We start from the raw sequence: 26,290 nt of genomic DNA on the forward strand, positions 1-26,290 counted from the left end.
AAGGTCCCAAATCGCTTGAACCCGACTCAATGGCCTTGTAATTCAACTAAACACGGCCATTTCTGAATTGTATTTTACGGTATAAATCTGAAAAACTAATTCTCGTTAACAAATTATCAGAATGACTTAACATTAAGGATGTGACATGTTTGTCCTATAGGTGCACCTGTGTGTAAGCTACATAGTCTGTCTGAACCGTTTCTGACCATCTCTTACGTTTTTCTGGATGCGATGTGGTGTATCAGCCTGGTCGACGACATCTGACATGTTGTATGTGCTTTAATGCTCGAAACCCGGTAAACGCTGCTTGCAGCTTTAATTATTAGGGTTTCGAGCACGAAGTGCTGAAAACCTATTGTATTTGTCTGTTTTATTAGGGTTTCGAGCACGAAGTGCTGAAAACCTATTGTATTTGTCTGTTTTATTATTATTATTATTATTATTATTATTATTTTTCCGCCATAAAACGCGTCGCCCAGCACAAACCGTAAGTCGTAGAAACTTGCCACTTGGTCAACTGGTTGTATATTAGCAGGCTACTCAGATACAGTGAACCAGCCAAATCGGCCCATAGGTGGCGCTATAGCAATGCCCGACGCGTTGGGGCTCATAACTCCTAAACCGGACATCCTACACTCAAGTGTTCGGTATCATTGTAATCCCTGGCTCCAAACTTAAAAAATGTATATCTCCGATTTCATTTCCGTCATGAAAAATTTTCCGCTATTTTCGATTTTGTCGAAAAAAATAAAAACGAACTAGTCCTAGGTTTTTCGCCCGATCGGAATCATTCCAGTGCTAAAATGTTCCTTGGAGTTTGAATATCAATAATTATCAAAAAAAAGTTGAACTTTCGACTCACGGTCAACATGCCACGCACACACGTCTGAATTGTGGGCAGGCACTAGAACATTATTGGCTATAACTGGGGACAGGAATGAAGTATCAACACGACACTTGGTACTTGTGATGAGAGTCATGGCCTGAGGTTTCATGCATCGTTTCGTCACAGCGCCACCTAGTGGTCATACGAATCGAATAATGCTTATAACTTAGGCTGAGTTTAACGTATTTTCATGCGACATTTTTCCTTGGACTCCTGAATTGTTGCCGAGTCCAATGATACCAAGCATGCCAGGTTTTGCTTTACGGTTGGTTCTGCACAGGAAAATAGCACTTAAAAAACATGCGCGAATAACTCCGCGAGGGTTCATCCGATCGACTCGAAACAACCATAGGAAGAATATTGTATTACCTTCTGAACAAAAAGTTTTATTGGCATTATGTTAAAATTTCCATCAGAAATGGCCGAAAATTGCAAAAAACGAAAAATTTACTCCAAATTTTGTGTTTTTTACACATAAATGGTTATAACTCCGCAACGAAATGATATTTTTTACCAGATTTGATACGCTGATGTCTGAGCAGAGTCTGAGGCAATACAAAAAAAATGGTATGCCTGCACCACTAGTTGGCCTCATAATTGAACAAAACCTTTGACGTTGAGCTAGCACAATGGTCATACAACAGTTTTTTTCACTAAACTTAAGTGTATAGCCATGATACTAGCTAGATGTAACACATTCATGACGTTGCATGCACAAGTTTTTCATAGCGCCACCTAGTGGTTATTTGTTATTTTGACTTAAAAATACTGCAACCTTATATCTAAAATCATGAGTCATCGTGGATTATGCCTTTCATGGCTTTGAGTATAATCATTGGTGGATTGCAATTCACTCCCTAGCAACCAATCAGAATACCCTAGCAACCATTTAGCAAGAGCTGTATCTTTGTATCAGAACATCGTAGAGATATGGGGTTCGGCTCGTTTGACTTTTTTACACTATTTTAACATTTTGTGACCCAAGTTTTGCCACTGTAAGCACCACAAACATTTCCTTCAGTGTTCTATTTGTCAATGCTTCGTGAGAAGAGAGGGAGACATTTCACTGAATGATAGCACCTTTTTTGCTGATGACTTTGAACAGGTGTGTGAGGTAGCTTATTTTTTATAATTTATTTTGTACAATTCAGCAAAACTACACAGGCATGCCCTGAAAGGTCTTAAGGTCCCAAATCGCTTGAACCCGACTCAATGGCCTTGTAATTCAACTAAACACGGCCATTTCTGAATTGTATTTTACGGTATAAATCTGAAAAACTAATTCTCGTTAACAAATTATCAGAATGACTTAACATTAAGGATGTGACATGTTTGTCCTATAGGTGCACCTGTGTGTAAGCTACATAGTCTGTCTGAACCGTTTCTGACCATCTCTTACGTTTTTCTGGATGCGATGTGGTGTATCAGCCTGGTCGACGACATCTGACATGTTGTATGTGCTTTAATGCTCGAAACCCGGTAAACGCTGCTTGCAGCTTTAATTATTATTATTTTTCCGCCATAAAACGCGTCGCCCAGCACAAACCGTAAGTCGTAGAAACTTGCCACTTGGTCAACTGGTTGTATATTAGCAGGCTACTCAGATACAGTGAACCAGCCAAATCGGCCCATAGGTGGCGCTATAGCAATGCCCGACGCGTTTGGGCTCATTACTCCTAAACCGGCCATCATACACTCAAGTGTTTGATATCATTGTAATCCCTGGCTCCAAACTTAAAAAATGTATATCTCCGTTTTCATTTCCGTCATGAAAAATTTTCCTCTATTTTCGATTTTGTCGAAAAAAATAAAAACGAACTAGTCCTAGGTTTTTCGCCCGATCGGAATCATTCCAGTGCTAAAATGTTCCTTGGAGTTTGAATATCAATAATTATCAAAAAAAAGTTGAACTTTCGACTCAGGGTCAACATGCCACGCCCAAACGTCTGAATTGTGGGCAGGCACTAGAACATTATTGGCTATAAATGGGGACAGGAATGAAGTATCAACACGACACTTGGTACTTGTGATGAGAGTCATGGCCTGAGGTTTCATGCATCGTTTCGTCACAGCGCCACCTAGTGGTCATACGAATCGAATAATGCTTATAACTTAGGCTGAGATTAACGTATTTTCATGCAACGTTTTTCCTTGGAGTCCTGAATTGTTGCCGCGTCCAACGATACCAAGCATGCCAGGTTTTGCTTTACGGTTGGTTCTGCACAGGAAAATAGCGCTTAAAAAACATGCGCGAATAACTCCGCGAGGGTTCATCCGATCGACTCGAAACAACCATAGGAAGAATATTGTATTACCTTCTGAACAAAAAGTTCTATTGGCATTATGTTAAAATTTCCATCAGAAATGGCCGAAAATTGCAAAAAACGAAAAATTTACTCCAAATTTTGTGTTTTTTACACATAAATGGTTATAACTCCGCAACGAAATGATATTTTTTTACCAGATTTGATACGCTGATGTCTGAGCAGAGTCTGAGGCAATACAAAAAAAATGGTATGCCTGCACCACTAGTTGGCCTCATAATTGAACAAAACCTTTGACGTTGAGCTAGCACAATGGTCATACAACAGTTTTTTTCACTAAACTTAAGTGTATAGCCATGATACTAGCTAGATGTAACACATTCATGACGTTGCATGCACAAGTTTTTCATAGCGCCACCTAGTGGTTATTTGTTATTTTGACTTAAAAATACTGCAACCTTATATCTAAAATCATGAGTCATCGTGGATTATGCCTTTCATGGCTTTGAGTATAACCATTGGTGGATTGCAATTCACTCCCAACCAATCAGAATACCCAAGCAACCATTTAGCAAGAGCTGTATCTTTGTATCAGAACATCGTAGAGATATGGGGTTCGGCTCGTTTGACTTTTTTACACTATTTTAACATTTTGTGACCCAAGTTTTGCCACTGTAAGCACCACAAACATTTCATTCAGTGTTCTATTTGTCAATGCTTCGTGAGAAGAGAGGGAGACATTTCACTGAATGATAGCACCTTTTTTGCTGATGACTTTGAACAGGTGTGTGAGGTAGCTTATTTTTTATAATTTATTTTGTACAATTCAGCAAAACTACACAGGCATGCCCTTAAAGGTCTTAAGGTCCCAAATCGCTTGAACCCGACTCAATGGCCTTGTAATTCAACTAAACACGGCCATTTCTGAATTGTATTTTACGGTATAAATCTGAAAAACTAATTCTCGTTAACAAATTATCAGATTGACTTAACATTAAGGATGTGACATGTTTGTCCTATAGGTGCACCTGTGTGTAAGCTACATAGTCTGTCTGAACCGTTTCTGACCATCTCTTACGTTTTTCTGGATGCGATGTGGTGTATCAGCCTGGTCGACGACATCTGACATGTTGTATGTGCTTTAATGCTCGAAACCCGGTAAACGCTGCTTGCAGCTTTAATTAGGGTTTCGAGCACGAAGTGCTGAAAACCTATTGTATTTGTCTGTTTTATTATTAGGGTTTCGAGCACGAAGTGCTGAAAACCTATTGTATTTGTCTGTTTTATTAGGGTTTCGAGCACGAAGTGCTGAAAACCTATTGTATTTGTCTGTTTTATTATTATTATTATTATTATTATTATTATTATTATTATTATTTTTCCGCCATAAAACGCGTCGCCCAGCACAAACCGTAAGTCGTAGAAACTTGCCACTTGGTCAACTGGTTGTATATTAGCAGGCTACTCAGATACAGTGAATCAGCCAAATCGGCCCATAGGTGGCGCTATAGCAATGCCCGACGCGTTGGGGCTCATAACTCCTAAACCGGACATCCTACACTCAAGTGTTTGGTATCATTGTAATCCTTGGCTCCAAACTTAAAAAATGTATATCTCCGATTTCATTTCCGGTATGCAAATTTTTTCGCTAATTTGCATAATATGCATTTCAAGCCAAACTGAACTAGTCCTAGGTTTTTCGCCCAATCGGAATCGTTCCAACGCAGGAGAAATCTGTGGAGTGAGTAGGTAAAAAATTATCGAACAGAATGTGTAATTTCGCTTCAGTGTCACTAAGGGGCGCCAAAATTCAATACCGGAAGTAGACTATCTCCAGAAAAATGGCTATAACTCGTGAACGGTTAGAGATATCTTAACGCGGTTTGGTACACATGTGTATCAGCTCACTCCGGGGTCACAGGAAAAAATACGCGGATTTTGGCCACTAGGTGGCGCTATAATAAGCTTGAGGGTCGAAAATGGCTATCACTACACAACCGTAAGCCCGATACACTTCATATTTGGTATGGTGTTTCTTTGTGCAATGTACCATGAGGGTCTAGAAGGACATTGGCGTATCTGTAAAAACATGGCCGTCATCGGCCAATGAAGTGTGAGGGCTGATTTGACAGGGTTAACGAAGGTCGATCGGAACGACACTCACTGTGCTTGTTCGTGTACTGCTCCATAAGGTCTGTAAGAATTATGGTGTCATTTGGCCACTAGGGGGCGAAATACCGTATTTCGGTGCCTGTATCACGTGACGTTTGACATACATACACAAACATGACATCATATGATAGATCGGTTCATGACGAAAAACTTTGCCTCTTGAAGCGTTGCTGTCAATCAAACGGTTCGTTAGTTATTGGCGATAACGTTCAAACCTACTTTTGCGAACTAGTCCTAGGTTTTTCATCCGATTTGAACCTAACGAAAGCTGATTGATTCTGTGGAGTGGGAATATGAATAATTATCGAAAAAAAGTTGAAATTTGTATTCAAACACGCAGGGAGTGGTCAAAAACCGAACTGGGCGGAGCTTAAAACATTTAAACGGCCATAACTCGAGAGGCGTTTGAGATATCATCATGGGGCTTGAATCATATGTGTAGGCCATCGGTCTAAGGTCGTGATATAAAAAGCTTGCTGATCGGACAATAGGTGGCGCTATACCGGGAAAGATGGCATTAAATACTGTGATTATCCAACGGTTACACTTTATAAGCCTATAACTCTATCTGTGATCAACGAATTTTCATGGGAGTTGCTTTTGTATGATCCTGAACTGTTTTCGAATCCTACGATACCAAGCATGCCAGGTTTCGAATTACGGTTCGATCAGAACTACGTTTTCCCACATAAAAAACAATCACTAATAGCTTCGTAACCGTAACTCCTATCGATTCGAAAACACCATAGGAAGAACAATGCAAAAGCTTCTGAACAAAAAAGTATATTGGCGTTATATTAAAATTTCCATCAGAAATGGCCGAACATTGTGAAAAACCAAAATAGTCCTATAGGTGCACGTGTGTTTAAGCATACATAGTCTGTATGAACCGTTTCTGACCATCTCTTTCGTTTTTGTGTGATGCTGGATCAGCCTAATCGACGATGTGTGACTTCTTTGACGTGCCTTAATGCTCGAAACCCGGTAAATGCTGCTTGCAGCTTTAATTATTATTATTATTATTATTATTATTATTATTTTTCCGCCATAAAACGCGTCGCCCAGCACAAACCGTAAGTCGTAGAAACTTGCCACTTGGTCAACTGGTTGTATATTAGCAGGCTACTCAGATACAGTGAATCAGCCAAATCGGCCCATAGGTGGCGCTATAGCAATGCCCGACGCGTTGGGGCTCATAACTCCTAAACCGGACATCCTACACTCAAGTGTTTGATATCATTGTAATCCTTGTCTCCAAACTTAAAAAATGTATATCTCCGATTTCATTTCCGGTATGCAAATTTTTTCGCTAATTTGCATAATATGCATTTCAAGCCAAACTGAACTAGTCCTAGGTTTTTCGCCCGATCGGAATCGTTCCAACGCAGGAGAAATCTGTGGAGTGAGTAGGTAAATAATTATCGAACAGAATGTGTAATTTCGCTTCAGTGTCACTAAGGGGCGCCAAAATTCAATACCGGAAGTAGACTATCTCCAGGAAAATGGCTATAACTCGTGAACGGTTAGAGATATCTTAACGCGGTTTGGTACACATGTGTATCAGCTCACTCCGGGGTCACAGGAAAAAATACGCGGATTTTGGCCACTAGGTGGCGCTATAATAAGCTTGAGGGTCGAAAATGGCTATCACTACACAACCGTAAGCCCGATACACTTCATATTTGGTATGGTGTGTCTTTGTGCAATGTACCATGAGGGTCTAGAAGGACATTGGCGTATCTGTAAAAACATGGCCGTCATCGGCCAATGAAGTGTGAGGGCTGATTTGACAGGGTTAACGAAGGTCGATCGGAACGACACTCACTGTGCTTGTTCGTGTACTGCTCCATAAGGTCTGTAAGAATTATGGTGTCATTTGGCCACTAGGGGGCGAAATACCGTATTTCGGTGCCTGTATCACGTGACGTTTGACATACATACACAAACATGACATCATATGATAGATCGGTTCATGACGAAAAACTTTGCCTCTTGAAGCGTTGCTGTCAATCAAACGGTTCGTTAGTTATTGGCGATAACGTTCAAACCTACTTTTGCGAACTAGTCCTAGGTTTTTCATCCGATTTGAACCTAACGAAAGCTGATTGATTCTGTGGAGTGGGAATATGAATAATTATCGAAAAAAAGTTGAAATTTGTATTCAAACACGCAGGGAGTGGTCAAAAACCGAACTGGGCGGAGCTTAAAACATTTAAACGGCCATAACTCGAGAGGCATTTGAGATATCATCATGGGGCTTGAATCATATGTGTAGGCCATCGGTCTAAGGTCGTGATATAAAAAGCTTGCTGATCGGACAATAGGTGGCGCTATACCGGGAAAGATGGCATTAAATACTGTGATTATCCAACGGTTACACTTTATAAGCCTATAACTCTATCTGTGATCAACGAATTTTCATGGGAGTTGCTTTTGTATGATCCTGAACTGTTTTCGAATCCTACGATACCAAGCATGCCAGGTTTCGAATTACGGTTCGATCAGAACTACGTTTTCCCACATAAAAAACAATCACTAATAGCTTCGTAACCGTAACTCCTATCGATTCGAAAACACCATAGGAAGAACAATGCAAAAGCTTCTGAACAAAAAAGTATATTGGCGTTATATTAAAATTTCCATCAGAAATGGCCGAACATTGTGAAAAACCAAAATAGTCCTATAGGTGCACGTGTGTTTAAGCATACATAGTCTGTATGAACCGTTTCTGACCATCTCTTTCGTTTTTGTGTGATGCTGGATCAGCCTAATCGACGATGTGTGACGTCTTTGACGTGCCTTAATGCTCGAAACCCGGTAAATGCTGCTTGCAGCTTTAATTATTATTATTATTATTAGGGGTTCAAGCCCGAAGGGCTGAAACCCTATTGTATTTGTACTGATTTTTATTATTATTTATTATTAGGGGTTCAAGCCCGTAGGGCTGAAACCCTATTGTAATTGTTAAGATTTTTATTTTTATTAATTATTATTATTTTGCCGTAAAACGGAACGTACAGCCCAAACCGTAAGGCCTAGAGACTTGAAACTTGGCCAAAGGGTAGGACCCAATTTGGGGAGAGGTTGATAGAGTATCAACCCGATTGGCCTATAGGTGGCGCTATAGCGATAACAAACGCGTTGATGATCATAACTCCCACAAATCTTGTCCAAATGTCAAGTGTCTTATATCACTGGAATCCTTGCGTCAAGACGAACAAAACGTATATCTCCGATTTCATTTCCGTCATGAATTTTTTTTCGGTATTTTCGATTTTGTCGAAAAAAATAAAAACGAACTAGTCCTAGGTTTTTTGTCCGATCGGAACCGTTCCAGTGCTGTAATATTCCTTGGAGTGTAAATATCAAAAGTTATCAAAAAAAATGTGAACTTTTGACTTATCGTCGTAAAGCCACGCCCAAACGCCCCAAATGGGCGGAGCCTCTTGGACTTAAATGGCTATAACTTGGGATTGGAAAGAGGTATCGACACCAAATTTGGTACACATATACAGGGCACTATTCTGGGGTCACGTGCAAAAAATTGTGCCGCTTGACCACTAGTTGGCGCTATAACACCACCTCAACTTTAAAGGGCTGTAACTACAGAAATATGGGGCCGATCAACTTGACCTTTGGCACCGGTGCTCCTGGTCTAGGGTACTATCTGTGTCTAAAAGGAATTTCGCGTAGCTCAAAAAACATGGCCGCCATCGGCCAATCAAGAAAAAGCAGCTATTAGGCAGGGTTAACGGAGGCCGATCGAAACGAAACGCGATGGTCCTGTTTGTCTCTTGGCCATGAAGGTCTGTGCAGAGTAAGAAAAAATTCGGCCTCCGGGAGGCGCTATCACGTTTTTTCAGTGTTTAAGTGATTGTGTATTATGCAGTGTTTTAGATATCAACAAGATCCTCATATCATTTAATAGAGGTACTTATAATGAACAACTTTTCCTCAAGCAGCACTTGTCTCAGTCGAATCGTTTGTTAGATATTCATCATTTTCTTATAAACCTACTTTTGCGAACTAGTCCTAGGTTTTTTGACCGATCTGAACCAATTCAGTGCTGGAATATTCCTTAGACACTGAATATCAATAATTATCAAAAAAAAGTTGAACTTTGCACTCTTCGTCGCAATACCACAGTCAAAAGTACGAAGAGGCGGTGCCACAAATACTTAAATGGCTATCATTTATGATAGGAATCAGATATCAACACGAAATTTGGTACACATATGTATAGACCTAGGCCGAGGTCACATGCAAAAAAATTCAGAGATTGTCCACTAGGTGGCGCTATAACCTAAGATCAAAGAACGATGACTATAGCATATGTATACGACACATAAATATTTGTCTGACCTACTTGTTATTTTGCACTTAACATCTGCTTTCAGATTCTTATAAGGGTCTATTAGGATAATTACATATCTTAGAAAACATGAGACCAATAGCCGCCAGCATTAACCATGTACCAGTCCAGTGTAATGGTGTGCGATTACAACTAAACTGATGGGCCTGTTTGTCTTATGTTCTCAAGTGTCTGTGAGGATTTTTGGCTCATCATTCCGGAAATATTTGCATCTAGAACAACGGGTGTTACGTTAACTGTCCCCTAGATCAGTGGTTCTCAAAATTATTCCTAGAGGCCCACTGCTCTGCACATATACAAAAGTCTTCTATTTTAAACAAATCTACTTTAATCATCAGTAGAGATTTGTATGAACTGAACTGATTGTGTCAGATGAGAGAATCATACAAAATGTGCCGAGCATTGGGTCTCGAGAAACCACTGTGTTTCAGTGAGTTGAAAGTACTTCTCTAGATGTTTATGTTTATATGAAAAACAATTTTGTGAATTTACTGTACTATATCTATTTTATTTTATAATCAAATCATCAAAATGTATTAAAACTGTTTTCTATTAAAAAAAAACAACAATAGTATTAAATGACAAATAATCGAGTAATAATTATAGTTGTCATCATCAAGACTTTTCACTGTATTATACATTTTATTTTGAATTCAAGTGAATGTGTCTATTAACTTGAAATAAAATCTAATTATCTCTACTTCTGTTATCAAATTAAAATATGAACAATTTATATATATTAGTTTTACAAACTCACTACTATATTATTACAATCAAATAGTTTAAATTAAAACTTGTTTAAAGGTTGAACTGCAGATTAGTATGGTTTACATCTAGGCAAATATTATTTCTACATTCATTTCTGTTCTTATAAAAAAGTTATAAAAAAAATGTTCTAGAATATTTACTCCATTAATACATAACTCAGTATTATGTAAGGAGTTACAATCATAAGATGTATAACATTGACAGAGTTGAATAAGTCCACTAGGTATGGCATCAAATACAACTGCAAATTCCTTAGCAGTTACTGGAATCTTATAATGATTGAGGAATTCACAATAATTAAAGAGGTGACCATCATCTTTAAATAACTGCCTCACCAATATTATATTATTATCATACCAATTTCTATAAAATAAGGATCTGTTTCTTGTATAGAATATTCTTGTTATTCCAAATAACATATCTATGTGGAGAAAAGTTATGTTTATATATGAGCATCCAAGATAAACAAACCTGTTTATGGAAACCTGACAGTTTTATGGGAACCCTTGTTTATATCAAAATTGTATCGCAAAAACAATTCCAAACAACCCAATTTCTTTAAAATCTTTTCTGGTATGATGTTCCATATACTTCCTTTGCAACTTCAGTAACTTTTTATCCACTTATTTTTAAAAACACAGTTAGCAGTATTAAAATCTAGTAAAAAAATTGTATCCTCCTTTCTCAACTGGATTACATAGAATTGAATTATTAATGTAATGCGATCTGTTCTTCCATATGAAATTAAACAAAATAATATCCAACTCTTTTATAACTGATTGTGGGACTTCTAATGCAAGAGCTGTATACACTATAGTTGTTAAAAGCTTTCACTGCTGGGTCCGTCGTTCATACGTAGATTACTCAATTAGCTGGATTTCATTGTTGACGATTTAGCTTCATGTTGAATTATTTGTTTCTTCTAAGGTCATCCTAGAGTTGTTGTTATAGTAACATGTCCGTAAGGTTAAAACTGCTCGGGATTCAAATTCAACTCGTAATAAAAAATGATACATTTAATATTTTAGTAATGTTATTTTAAAAACTATATAATATAAAAAACATAATTAAGACTGTGTTTTAAGGACTAGTCTGAAGAACTAGTAGTTAGTTAGGGCTAATCAGTCTTACTATTTGGATTTAAATATAATTTAAATATTTTAAATATTTTTTCACGTGATAATTAAAACAGTTATGTTCAATCGTGAAGATAAAAATGTATGACTAACTTTGAATACTAGTCTTAGAGATTAATGTTACTGACCATTGGTTTAAGTGTAGTTCCAGGCTAAAATTTAGGCTTAAGTTTTAGTTGCCTTACTTGAAAATAGCTTACACTGGCCTACCTTTATATATATCTGGGCTAGTGTTGTCTTAAGATGTACACCATTAATGTTTTTTAAAAGGTTTGTTTGTAAAAAAGTACCTAAATGTTTTTAAATAACTAATGGCTAGTCATGCATCAATTTAACCTGTGGGAAACAACCCAATAAAGTTATAAAGCTTCAAATGTTGTCTTAGAATTCTTCAAATCCTAAAGGTATGAAAAAGATTGCTGTAAATATGTGGGTTCTTAAAGAACAGGCCAACATTAGAAATTATAACTAATAATCATACATAAAGAGAATATTTATTTGGTTATAAGTAGCTTTAGTATTCTAATCTATTTTCCATGACATAAACATGTCATGATGTGTCTTATAAAGTTTTTAATAATTGTTTATAGAATTATTGCAATGAAATTGTAATGTTATGATGCAATTGGTTAATTTAAATGTAAATTATTTACTGAAAACTTACACTAGCACAGCGCATGTGTGAAAACAAATAAGTGCTTAATAGCAAATCTGACTGACATTTGCTTAATGACATCATATTTGTTATTAACTCCATTTAATATAAACAACACATCTGGTTCAGTTATGTATGGACATAGCCAGTTGTTAAATATAAAAAATGTAGAGCTTTAGTACTATTTTTAGGCCTACTATAATATGACAGAGGCTGTCATCTGAAATACTTGTATGTTTACACATAATATCTATGTCAAAGAATATATATGTTCTATAAGAACAATTACTTTTGTTTCAAAAAAATGTCTAAAAGATTTAAACAAGCAACTATTTAGTAAGACCTACAGAATAGATCTCCATGAACTAAAATGACTGTTTAAGATGAGAGAAACATACAAAATGTGCAGAGCATGTTTGTGTATATGTTCCTTTTGTGGACTAAGCCATTGGTTACAATTCGTGACCTCACCACTAGATGCCGCTAAAATTTACACACTGCACCTTTAACTTCATGATTTTACTGTTATAATATTAAAAATCACATTTAGTGAAAGACTAACACTTTAATTGTTCTGAATTATCAGTTTTAACACTCATGTCATTTTATGATAGCTGTGAAATGTGAACATAATTTTGGAGGCACTTACACAACATTTGCAGTAAGAATTATATTTTTTTGTTTTTTTTATAAAAAAAAAACTACATTCCAAATGAGTGTGTAACCATGTCAATATTAAAGCTCCCGTTCTGTCTGTGATTTTGAAGCTTTGATTGTGTTTATAGTGGGCAATATAACATGTGTTCATGTTTTTCACGTGTAAAAAAAACGCGGTAGTTTTCACACAATTTACTTATCTGTATAGCGCTGTTTTCACTGTCCTCAAAACAGGCTGATGTCTTCCTTGTTCTATGAAGTGCCTCCTTCAGAAATACGTATCAAGTTTTTATTGTGTAGTTTGTTAAGTGGGCTGTGATTCGATAGCAGCTAAGCTTAGCAGAGCCGTTTGAGCCAAAGCAGGTGACTGACGTATTCCTGTGGGCGGAATTTAGTCAACTAACTGTTTTAGTGACGTCATTAAATCAGGAAATAGAGAGCTGTAGTCCAAACCGCCCGTTCGTTGTAGGCTTTTAAAGAGGAATTCTATTGAAGAAAATGTATCGCCTGGCAGTGAACTTTGAGCTTTATCATTTTACAGGTATTATTTATGCTATTATAGCAACATTACATGCAAACTAGGGTTTAAAAAATGGTATCAGGAAGAACGTGACATTTAACCTTTAAGTCTTGTTCTTTAACAGTCTTGTTTCTCCTACAAAATACAATGCAGAATATCTATATGGCCATGTCCTTAAACGTCTTGTGATCTAAATGGCTTGAACCCCGGTAATCGCTGCTTGCAGCTATATTTATTATTATTTTTCCACGATAAAACGCGTTGCCCAGCCCAAACCGTAAGTCGTAGAAACTTGCCACTTGGTCAACTGGTTGTATATTAGCAGGCTACTCAGATACAGTGAACCAGCCCAATCGACCCAAAGGTGGCGCTATAGCAATGCCCGACGCGTTGGGGCTCATAACTCCTAAACCGGACATCATACACTCAAGTGTTTTGTATCATTGTAATCCCTGGCTCCAAACTTAAAAAATGTATATCTCCGATTTCATTTCCGGTATGCAAATTTTTTCGCTAATTTGCATAATATACATTTCAAGCCAAAATGAACTAGTCCTAGGTTTTTTGCCCGATCGGAACCGTTCTAATGCAGGTGAAATCTGTGGAGTGAGTAGGTAAATAATTATCGAACAGAATTTGAAATTTCGCTTTAGGGTCACCAAGGGGCGCCAAAACTCCATACAGGAAGTAGCCTACCATCCCTAAAATGGCTATAACTGGTGAACGGTTTGAGATATCTTAACAAGGATCGGTACACATGTGTACCAGCTCACTCCGGGGTCACAGTACAAAAGATGCCGATTTAGGCCACTAGGTGGCGCTATAACAGGCTTGAGTTCGGGAATGGCTATTATTACACAACCGTTAGCCCGATACACTTAATATTTGGTATGGTGTGTCTTTGTGCAATGTACCATGAGGGTCTAGAAGGACATTGGAATATCTCCAAAAACATGGTCGTCATCAGCCATGGAAGGTTAAGGACTGATTTGACAGGGTTAACGGAGGTCGATCGGAACGAAACGCACTGTGCTTCTTTGTGTACTGCTCCTGAAGGCTTGTAAGAATTATGGTGTCATTTGGCCACTAGGGGGGCATTATATCGTATTTTGGTGCCTGTATCACGTGACGTTTGACATACACACACAAACATGACATCATATAATAGATCGTCTCATGACGAAAAACTTTGCCTCTTGAAGCATTGCTGTCAATCAAACGGTTCGTTAGTTATTGACGATAACATTCAAATATACTTTTGCGAACTAGTCCTAGGTTTTTCGCCCGATCCGAACCTAACCAAGGCTGATTGATTCTGTGGAGTGTGAATATGAATAATTATCGAAAAAAAGTTGACATTTGTATTCAAACTTGCAAGGAGTGGCCAAAAACCGAACTGGGCGGAGCTTAAAACATTTAAACGGCCATAACTCGAGAGGCGTTTGAGATATCATCATAGGGCTTGAATCATGTGTGTAGGCCATCGGTCTAAGGTCGTGATATAAAAATCTCGCCGATCGGACACTAGATGGCGCTATAACGGGGAAAATGGCACTAAATACTGTGATTATGCAATGGTTCCAACTTTCACGCCTATAACTTTATCTGTGGTCAAGAGATTTTCATGGGAGTTGTTTTTTTAGCATCCTGAATTGTTTACGAGTCCTACGATACCAAGCATGCCAGGTTTCGCCTTACAGTTAGTTCTGCACAGGAAAATAGCGCTTAAAAAACAGGCGTGAATAACTCCGCGAGGGTTATTCCGATCGTCTCGAAACGTCACATTAAGGACATGTTTGTCTTATAGGTGCACCTGTGTGTAAGCATATATAGTCTGTATGATCCTTTTTTGACCATCTCTTTCATTTTCTGGAGCGAGGTGGTCTAACATTCATTGTGGCTGTGTTCGGGTTTAACTGCTCAGCCTGGTAAGCGAAGTGTGAGGTTTTTGACGTTGCCTTAAAGCTCGAAACCCGGCAATTGCTGCTTGCAGCTATATTTATTATTATTTTTCCGCCTTAAAACGCGTCGCCCAGCCCAAACCGTAAGTCGTAGAAACTTGCCACTTGGTCAACTGGTTGTATATTAGCAGGCTACTCAGATGCAGTGAATCAGCCAAATCGGCCCATAGGTGGCGCTATAGCAATGCCCGACGTGTTTGGCCTCATAACTCCTAAACCGGCCATCATGCACTCAAGTGTTTGATATCATTGTAATCCCTGGCTCCAAACGTAAAAAATGTATATCTCCGTTTTCATTTCCGTCATGAAAAATTTTCCGCTATTTTCGATTTTGTCGAAAAAAATTAAAACGAACTAGTCCTAGGTTTTTCGCCCGATCGGAATCATTCCAGTGCTAAAATGTTCCTTGGAGTTTGAATATCAATAATTATCAAAAAAATTTGAACTTTCGACTCACGGTCAACATGCCACGCCCACACGTCTGAATTGTGGGCAGGCACTAGAACATTATTGGCTATAACTGGGGACAGGAATGAAGTATCAACACGACACTTGGTACTTGTGATGAGAGTCATGGCCTGAGGTTTCATGCATCGTTTCGTCACAGCGCCACCTAGTGGTCATACGAAACGAATATTGCTTATAACATAGGCTGAGTTTAGCGTATTTTCATGCGACGTTTTTTCTTGGAGTCCTGAATTGTTGCCGAGTCCAATGATACCAAGCATGCCAGGTTTTGCTTTACGGTTGGTTCTGCACAGGAAAATAGCACTTAAAAAACATGCGCGAATAACTCTGCGAGGGTTCATCCGATCGACTCGAAACAACCATAGGAAGAATATTGTATTACCTTCTGAACAAAAAGTTCTATTGGCGTTATGTTAAAATTTCCATCAGAAATGGCCGAAAATTGCAAAAAAAACGAAAAATTTACTCCAAATTTTGTGTTTTTTACACATATATGGTCATAACTCTGCAACAAAATTACATTTTTTCACCAGATTTGATACGCTGATGTCTGAGCAGAGTCTGAGGCAATACAAAAAAATGGTATGCCTGCACCACTAGTTGGCCTCATAATTGAACAAAACCTTTGACGTTGAGCTAGCACAATGGTCATACTACTGTTTTTTCACTAAACTTAAGTGTATAGCCATGATACTAGCTAGATGTAACACATTCATGACGTTGCATGCACAAGTTTTTCATAGCGCCACCTAGTGGTTATTTGTTATTTTGACTTAAAAATACTGCAACCTTATATCTAAAATCATGAGTCATCGTGGATTATGCCTTTCATGGCTTTGAGTATAATCATTGGTGGATTGCAATTCACTCCCTAGCAACCAATCAGAATACCCTAGCAACCATTTAGCAAGAGCTGTATCTTTGTATCAGAACATCGTAGAGATATGGGGTTCGGCTCGTTTGACTTTTTTACACTATTTTAACATTTTGTGACCCAAGTTTTGCCACTGTAAGCACCACAAACATTTCCTTCAGTGTTCTTTTTGTCAATGCTTCGTGAGAAGAGAGGGAGACATTTCACTGAATGATAGCACCTTTTTTGCTGATGACTTTGAACAGGTGTGTGAGGTAGCTTATTTTTTATAATTTATTTTGTACAATTCAGCAAAACTACACAGGCATGCCCTTAAAGGTCTTAAGGTCCCAAATCGCTTGAACCCGACTCAATGGCCTTGTAATTCAACTTAACACGGCCATTTCTGAATTGTATGTTACGGTATAAATCTGAAAAACTAATTCTCGTTAACAAATTATCAGAATGACTTAACATTAAGGATGTGACATGTTTGTCCTATAGGTGCACCTGTGTGTAAGCTACATAGTCTGTCTGAACCGTTTCTGACCATCTCTTACGTTTTTCTGGATGCGATGTGGTGTATCAGCCTGGTCGACGACATCTGACATGTTGTATGTGCTTTAATGCTCGAAACCCGGAAAACGCTGCTTGCAGCTTTAATTCTTTTTGTTTTTATATAAAATAACCGTTTGAATGTTTGATATTTCAATATTATCATTAACAAAATAAATATATTATTAATACAGGTGAATGATTAGGAAACAATTAAAAACAAGGTAAACATTTTTAAGGTAGGAATGCTGCAATGCTAAAACAAAGCCAAATAAAACAGACGAGAAAGTATTTAGAGGTGTGAAAAGGAAGAAATGGCTCAAACCTTTTACGATGTGATGTTTAGGATGCGGGGGTTAACTTTCGTCTACTGATTGGTCAGTTTAGATGTCTTTGAGTTTTTAAGTCACATGGTCAAGGAAAGTTTTTTTAAATTATTACTTAGAAGCTGTGAAAGAGGAGGTGAATCTAATGCTAGCGCTTTTCACAATTACCGATTGTGAAAAGCGCTACATAAATAAGTTGAAATGAATTGATTCCCAAACTGGATAAACATTACGTGTTCCTACCTCACCATGTTGAGAAGACACAGGTCATCTTTTTTAATAATGTGACAGTCTATCAGGATAGACCTCACTTCTTTCACTGCCTCAGTTTCCCGCTTACGGTATCTGTAGTACAGCTTCTTCCATGGAAGAAACTAGTAGAGAAACCATTAGAAGTTACAAAATATTATGGTTCCCTGAACCATGCCTTAAGTAAAGCTTATACTACCCTATATATCTTTGTTACCTTAACTTTTAATATTGGCATATACCTCTAACTATATAACTAAAATAGGTATTAAGTTTTTGTATTAGTAGTCTAAAAACTCTAAAATAACACAAATGTAAGTAACGAAATTATATAACCCTAAACAAAGTTCTACAATTCTTACATTAGTATTTATGTAGTCATTGAAAAATTCACCTGTGAATCCATGACAAAGATTCTCCAGCGCTGGCACACCAGGCTAATATGTTGATAAAGATCAGCTGCAGGGAGATGAGCAAAAACCATCCTCAAGATTTCATCAGGCAGGTCCTGGATGTGACCCTCGGGCACAGCATGCCCACCCTGCACTCCCAGCAACCCGTAGTGGGCATCAGGGAGGCATTCTATAGGATACTCTTCATCCACGTCTTTTTTCACACAGTTCTGCTCTTTTTTGACGGAGACCATGCTGGAGTCCTCATCAAACATGTCATCATCGAACATGTCCTCTGTGATGCCTTCCATGAAGTCCTGTGTAACATTTTCTTCTTTAACATATTCCTCTTTTGGGACAAGAGGTGCATTGAGTTGATCTTCTGGCATGAGAGGTGCAGCAAATTCCTCTTCCTCTTTCACTGGAGTTGTGTTATTTTTTGGGGGGCTGCTGCTGAAGACTCCAGTAACTGAGAAGAAGTCTGTGATGTCTTTTTGTTGTCCCACACTCTCTGCAGCTAAAAGTCAATTACAAATGCAAATTTTAAAGCGCATTCTAGGAAACCATGTACAGAAAGGTTGAATAAAATTAGCAAATAAAATACCTTGTCTTCTTTTTTTGGTGGGTGTCCTGGGTTGAAGCTTATAGTCGGAACTTCTGTTGTTGAGATAAGCAGTAAATGGCTGTGTAAGAGGCTGGTTCCCTGAGCTGCTTTGGGCCAGATCATTACAATCTGATGCTCCCAGATGCCTGCGTTTGGCCATTCCTAAATAGAAACACATCAACAGTTTATAAGCGTATCAACGAGCACTGCTGGGTGCATTCATAATTAAAAAGCAAAACATTCCGTCACAAAATTCAGAACGCAGCAAGCAAGATGGGCAGAGCAGAAAAAAGCAAAGCGTAAATAATCCATACAGATTTACCTCTCGTGGACGTTTCCATGATGTACAAACAACGAGATGAGGTTTTTAGGCCTGATTTAAGAGGTTTTAAACACAAACGTCTATGTGAAAGTCAACAAAACCAACAACCTCACGCTCCATTTCATTTAGCGTCTTTACAAATAAAAACTTCTTCCGTTTATGGCGCTTGGCAACTAACTTTAATAGTGCATTACCGCCCCCATCTGGACTGGAGTGTGGTACTAGAGTCTAATCTTTCCAAAATATTAAACAAACAAATATGCAAAATAAATAAATAAATAATAATTAAATAAATATATATATATATATATATATATATATATATACACAACAAACAAACAAAACAAAATAAATTCTTTTAATTAGTCCTGTATTCCTCAGAAAGCCATTACATACTTAAAACAAATTCCACCTGAGCTTATTTGTAAAATGTCCTGTAAATTTAACCTCATCTGTTCTCCTTGCAATTGTGCTATTAATCTTTGTCTTTCTTCCTGATATTAAGTACAGTGTAGAATAACATGTGCCTAGTGATGTTACGTTTGACACCGAAGCTTCGATGCTTGCTTCAGACTCGAAAAATCCTTGCAATGAACCACTGTTTCGGAGCTTGTATCGTTACGTCACTAGTCACGTGAAATACGACGTCTGAAGCAGCAAACACACTGGTTCATTTCAACAGACTGCTTTGATAGCCCAATCCGGCGTTGACAGGTTTGAAACTTGGCGGCTTTATTTTTCACGCAAGTGAACCCAAACCATAGAAAAGCTTTCTAAACAATTTTTGTGTACTCCAGCATCATGTTTCATGCGAGAGAATATTCTCCAAAGCTTCTGAATTTGTTGAAAAAATAATGAAATCGCCCACAACACCAAATGTATAGCCTATTAGGCTATATTATAAAATTATAAAAAAATATATAAAAATATATTATAATTAATATAAAATTACATTTCTGAATAAAAACCACAACATTTAATGAATACCCTCCTCCACATTGTCCAAGCCCTGTCCAGTTGCCCTCTGCCACATTATAATTAAATACATTTTTAAATACATAAATTTCCAGTTAGTAAGTTGTAGAGTGCTGTATTCTACAGCTAAATATTCACACACAAACACATCTCAGGCTCAATGTTTTATTTAGGGTTTGAAATATGAACACAGTGTCAAAGCTCTGACAGCCAAAATGGGGCGGGTACATTAGCCTACTCGCATTGTCAGCTTTGTTGCATTACATTTACTTCACCAGCAGATGGTGGTGTGCATTTTCTGTTTGAATGAAGCTTCGAGTAATGAACCATTTTCGACACAATTGTATCGGAAAGCAATAATGCTTCGAAACGCTTCATTTGGCCATCACTACATGTGCGGCGTCCGAAACCGCCTACTACATACTATATAGTACGCGAAAAGCAGTAGGCGAGGCGAGTAGTATGTCCGAATACATAAGCCGTTTCTCAATGTCAAGGATACTTCCTTGGCAGGACTAGTCCTTAAAAGTCTTCCTTCCTTCAGATGCTAGGCAGGCTCCTTTTAAGCATTCGGAGAACAATGGAACAGGCTAGCAAGTGCACGTCATTACGTCATTGCGTGATTGAAAGGTGTGCTTTCGGTGCTGCGCGCATAGGATTGTGGGTGATTTCAGCGCGTGAAGAGCGCGAAGGATACAAATTTGCATCCTTTCCTGTATATGGGATATTTCTCAAACGAAGGACTCAGTCCTTGGCTGAAATTTCGAGGATCCTCGACATTGGAACAGTCCTTCGACGGACGTCGATGACGTAGCATCCTCGAAATTCTAGCTTCCGAGGATCCTTCCTTGACATTGAGAAACGGCTATCGTATGCGAAAAACATTATGCGAAAAGTACCCGGATGACCTACTACTTCCGGTTAGATTTTGCAGTGTGCATACCATAGACATATACGTAGACACCTCGTAGACTGAGCTGCCTATTCACCTTATTCCGCCACGCCCCTTTTCAATTCTTCGCTCTTCCGCATTTTGTCAACCGACTTCCGCTGCTAATATGGCACAGTGCATTTGGTAGCTAGTTTGGTGGTTAGAAGATTGTTTGTAGTTCACTATAACTTTAGCGAAATGACAAATATCGCAACTGCTGTAAATGTTTTAAATTAGGAGCACGGAGAAAACTTGATACGACGCTCGGATAGTCTTATAATGACCCATCAATCGTCTCGTGGTTAGACGATATGAAGCAGCCGCGGCAAGTAACCTATTGGACATATATTACCTCATCCTGTCAGAAGGAGCAGCATTGAAAATTATTAAAGTACTTATGCCTACAAATATTAACACAGTGATTTCGTCTTTTTTAAAGCAAATGTGCACCTTAGCCAGTCCAATAACTATTTCGTTTTTATGTGGTAATGTACCATGATAGAATTCATTTGCAAACTTGCCAACACTTATTCCTTCAAATCAGGAGACTTAAATCCTTTTAAGTGGAATCTACAAAGCTCACATATGGTTTAAGAAATTCCTTACAGATAATATCTGATCACACTGTAAAGGTTTATATAACTGCATGACAGGTAACATCTGATCACATTGTAAAGATTTAATATAACTGAACAATATCTGATCACATTGTAAAGATTTAATATAACTGCACAATATCTGATCACATTGTAAAGGTTTAATATAAATGCATGACAGGTAACATCTGATCACATTGTAAATGTTTAATATAACTGCACAATATCTGATCACATTGTAAAGGTTTAATATAACTGCATGGCAGATCACATTGTATATGTTTAATATCACTGCATGACATCTGATCACATATGAAGGTTTAATGTAACTTTACAACAGGTAAAATCAGGTCACATTGTAAAGGTTTTTAAAAATAACTATGGACTAAGAAACAACTAACTTTTCAGCAAGACCACCCTGCAATGAATTAAGACGCAGTTTTATCAGAGTCATCAGGAGCTGATCCCAAGTGTTTATCTGGAAGCTGTTGGTGTATGTAATGGTGACGTGCTTAGCGACTGTGTAATGCATGCAATATCAACCCTGTGTAAAGCTGACAAAGATGGTTGTTTCTCAGCAGAGATATGTACATTTGTGCCAGCTCAACACATGAAGCAGAAGCATTGAAGCAGTTTCTCGGACAGGGTTTACAAGACTAGGCCTTAATTATATTAGGACATTTTAGTTTTTACAAACAAACCACATCTTGTGACAAAACAATGACACTCATATATGTTGAGGTATGTCAGTACAAGGTGTATTTAAATTATCGTAGCTCAAATAAGCATTTTAGCCTGGGACTAGCATAAGCCCTGTCAGGGAAACTGCAAGGTTGTTTTCCCATATCAGATGTAGGTTGCTTCAGGTTGAGTTGTGATTTTAAAGTGTAGTTGTGTTAAAAGACGGATTGATCCTCCCATTGTGTTTCAGCATCACAGTTTAGGAACACGTTGATTGTATCATCCTCACAGTTGTCCACTGCATCACTAAACATCAATGCATCTGTGAAAATAATATAACCATAAACGTATTTATGTTAGTATTTAAAAGAAACTTGCATCATGAGAATTAATATATAAATGACATCCATACTTAAACAGAACAGTGTGTGTGAGAGAGATGCATTAAAAAGAGACCGTAACATTATACACACAACCTTTAACTTCAGTGTTAAATAATATGTCGTTTAATATGTCATTATCAATATCTGAATGAGAAATGAACTGACCTTCTACCATCTGAAATCTCTGTAACTTGTATGAATCACGTGAGCTACTGTAAGAATGTAATGTACTATAATATATTGTTGTCTTATCTTAAATATAAAAATATAGGTGGGCAATGAATATCATTCAAAATAATTGCATTTTATAAACTAACGTTACTGATCTTAAGTTAATTCGTAGAACGGACATCACAAATCTAACGTTAGGCGAAAGAATACATTTAGCTAAGATAGCTTACCTGAAACTGACCACCTTTTCAACACCCGGCGTGGTTTAAAGTTACCGGAACATCGTAGTCGAACCATTACTTGGGATTAGGGTGTTCCTCAGTCGGCTCCCCGTCCGTTAAAATTGGTAAGAAACAAACATAAAGGCGCGTGAGTGAGCTTTTTAAGTTTAACGCGTCGCCTTCAGCCACTGCTCATCATATGCAGCCGGAAGTACGTTGACAAAATGAGCGCAATGGCGCCGCCCTTGTTGTCGTGGAAAATAAGGTGAATTGGAGCTGACGTATCGGGCGGCCGCCATCTATGGGTCTCCAGTGCGCTCCTTTGCATTCATTTCTAATGAGGAATAATCATAACTCCCCTAATTTTTACCGGATTTTCACACCGTTTGAGTTGTTATAAGTGGCAGAGATTTAGTTATGATACGCTGCCACACATTGAAAAATACTGCTTTCATCCTAAAATACTTTGTATTATGCTCTTTAAGTATGGCATATTGACAGAGGCAGACTACTTAAGTGTTTTACTTTCTACATAAAAGTAAATTTTCAAGTATCTGTATTTTATCAGTGTTTATTTTGGAAAACTTATATTCCAAAGCATATTATCATAATTTTTACTCCACTACATTTCATAATTTCAAATTTTTGGTTTATATTTAATATTTAAGTACATTAAACATCTACTTTTTTACTTTTACTTAAGTAAAAAGTACTTTAGTACAACATTTTTATGTAATTTTTACGTATTTGGGTATTTTATGTAATTAGGTATTAAATTAATTTTAATATGAATGAATTGAGAATGAATTGGCTGTGAGAATTTTCATTCTAAATGGCGGTCACGCTACTGAAGCGCCATCTAGTGGCTGTTTCCAAAAACGAATCAGAGTTTCCCCTCTTGTTCTTCTATACTCTTTGCTACAGAGCTTTGACGACTCTGTCACAACAAAACCCTCCCGTTTTATAGCAACTTCCCATTGCCTCCCCATGCCTGTATCACTGGGAAACCTTTAAATGTGAAGAAAAAACAGCGAGAGATCATGAGAGAGAGTACCAGTTCCTGCTGAACATTGACATAATATTATAAATAATAACGCAAAATAACCAAAATGATTGTTCAATCTTACTTGTGAAATGTAATCCCATGTGATCTGGAATCAATACTGCGCCGGTTATTGCAACCGTAAGCTGCACAAAATACGGCCATAGTATGGCTTTCTTTCCGTTAACTCCCATTGACTCTGGTGCTAGCGTGCAGTGAGGAGACCCATCCAATATGGCGCCGGCGCTTGATGCGTCCCAGCACGTCATGAGGTGTCTACGTATATAATGTCTATGGTGCATACGATGGACGCTTCACTATCCCATGATGCCCCTGGAGAGGGGAAGAAGAGGCACGCGGCTGTTTTCGCGCTGAAATGACATGACGTGATGACGACGTATGTCACGTGATGTAGTAACATGGCGGATGTATATGGAAGGCCGTGAACCCAGCTAACACACGACGTGCTAGTTACGTAATTTATTGGTCATTTTTGGTAATTTCATGACTTACCAGCTGGCAACGTAACTGTTACGTCCTATGGAGGTAATTCCATTACCATTACAGTACCAAATCACCACGTCGCCAGTACGGACTCCTTACGTCGCAAGATAACCAAGTACGTCCCAGTTACGTAATAAATTCGTACTATTTTGGTAATTTCATAACTTACCTGGAACGTAACTGTTACGTCCCAGGGAGGTAATTTCATTACCTTTACAATTATATTAAAGATTAATTTCGTTTTCTATTTAGGTTAGCTTATTAAAACTTTTCAGTCTCAAAGTTTCCCTTAAATAAGTCAAAATAGATTAAATACACACAAACTGCCATTTACATGGGAAACATGAAACAGCGCGCGCCTCCCGCCCAGCTGACCTCAACCAGAGCGCGCGAGGCGCGACCGCGCGTGCACAGCAGAACGGTGGCTGACAGGACGCGGTGTTGTTTCTCTGAACTGAGACCCGTTAAAATACACAATAACTTATTTTAGTTGCTTAAGAGTTATGAAAACAGCATGTTAACATAAGCCTCACAGAATCTCGCCCGACAGTATAAACCGTGTTTTATGCTGCACTGACAGGAATGTTCATCTGACAGGAAATTTCGTTTTATCAGGTAAGATACTAACTTCACAACAAATTAAACGATTTTTATGAAAACGTGTAGATATTTTTTAACCTTTATTTATTTTATTGTTTTTATTTTAAAGTTTTGTGGGACACGTTTGGCGTTTTGGACTGGTGAAGGTTAGAGCAGTGTTACCCTGGCAACCGGAACATGAAGAGGACCACGCGCTCTCTCTCCGTCTGACAAAACTACGCCTGCACAATTCAGAAATGACATTTTAAATTAGCTTATATGGAGAATCCATTTAAATGTTCATTTTAACATATGTTTATTTAAATGTTTGTAATGTTCATGTTCAATAAATGAAGTATTCAAGCTCTGAGTCTGTCATTCATATGTTATGGTAAGTCTTATAGTAATGGGCAAATAAGGACAAGTTAAATTAGTTAACGTTATACTGCAGATGTCCGCCCAAAGAATATTAAATAAAAGATTTAAATTACTAACTGGTTACTAACATAAAACTTTTAATCCATTACGTTGTCACGACGTGCCCACGACAGGCAGATTACGTTGCAAAGTTAACGTTACGTGCAGGCGACGGATCCATATGGAAGGCCGAAAGTATATTAATTCGTTTAGACGTTACATGTACAGACGATATAACGCGTGTACACGTTATTGCGTCTAAAGACGTAATTTCGTGTACAGACGTCATAACGCGTGTACACGTAATTGCGTGTACACCCGTTAAGGTAAGCAAATCCGTTGTCAAAATAAGAGTCCCATCCTGTGTTATCCGTTGTCAAAATAAGAGTCCCATCCAGTAACACAGATAATCGCTTTTTCATTTCACCTAGACTTTCTTGCTATTTTTCTTAAAAACATGGGACTAATCCGTTTAATATTATTACATTAATAATTATTAAATAAATTAAATTATTGTGTTTTTTAATATTCTTCAAAGAAAAATAATCTAAACTCTGAAAACAGGTTAACCAATTTCCTCTGCTATATGTTTTCAAAACACAATAAAGATTTTAAAAATAACAGATCCTT

At 37.8% G+C, this 26,290-nt stretch overlaps 1 protein-coding gene and 1 long non-coding RNA gene across 4 annotated transcripts in view; one reads left to right on the top strand and one right to left on the bottom strand.

Annotated features, from left to right (window-relative positions):
* fbxo18 (F-box DNA helicase 1) overlaps positions 1-24,626 on the bottom strand; it is a 254,384-nt gene extending 229,758 nt beyond the window's left edge. For 2 of the 3 annotated variants that reach the window (XM_065247865.2, XM_065247858.2), the window contains exons 1-4: positions 24,246-24,626; positions 18,839-19,000; positions 18,237-18,751; positions 17,837-17,967 (exon numbers count right to left, since the gene is read on the bottom strand). In XM_065247865.2, the coding sequence (XP_065103937.1) occupies positions 17,837-17,967; positions 18,237-18,751; positions 18,839-19,000; positions 24,246-24,462 (1,025 nt within the window). In that variant the 5' untranslated portion in view covers positions 24,463-24,626. Of the gene's footprint in view, positions 1-17,836; positions 17,968-18,236; positions 18,752-18,838; positions 19,001-19,160; positions 19,327-24,245 lie in introns of those variants that run through there. The other variant, XM_065247871.2, reaches the window with a different exon arrangement.
* A 434-nt stretch (positions 24,627-25,060) lies between these two features.
* On the top strand, positions 25,061-25,606 carry LOC135729992 (uncharacterized). The gene is made up of 2 exons (XR_010525832.2): positions 25,061-25,279; positions 25,374-25,606. It is a non-coding gene; the product is annotated as an uncharacterized lncRNA (long non-coding RNA).
* The last annotated feature ends 684 nt before the right edge of the window (positions 25,607-26,290 follow it).

The sequence above is a fragment of the Paramisgurnus dabryanus genome, chromosome 1, assembly GCF_030506205.2.
Source record: "Paramisgurnus dabryanus chromosome 1, PD_genome_1.1, whole genome shotgun sequence".
NCBI lineage: Eukaryota > Metazoa > Chordata > Actinopteri > Cypriniformes > Cobitidae > Paramisgurnus > Paramisgurnus dabryanus.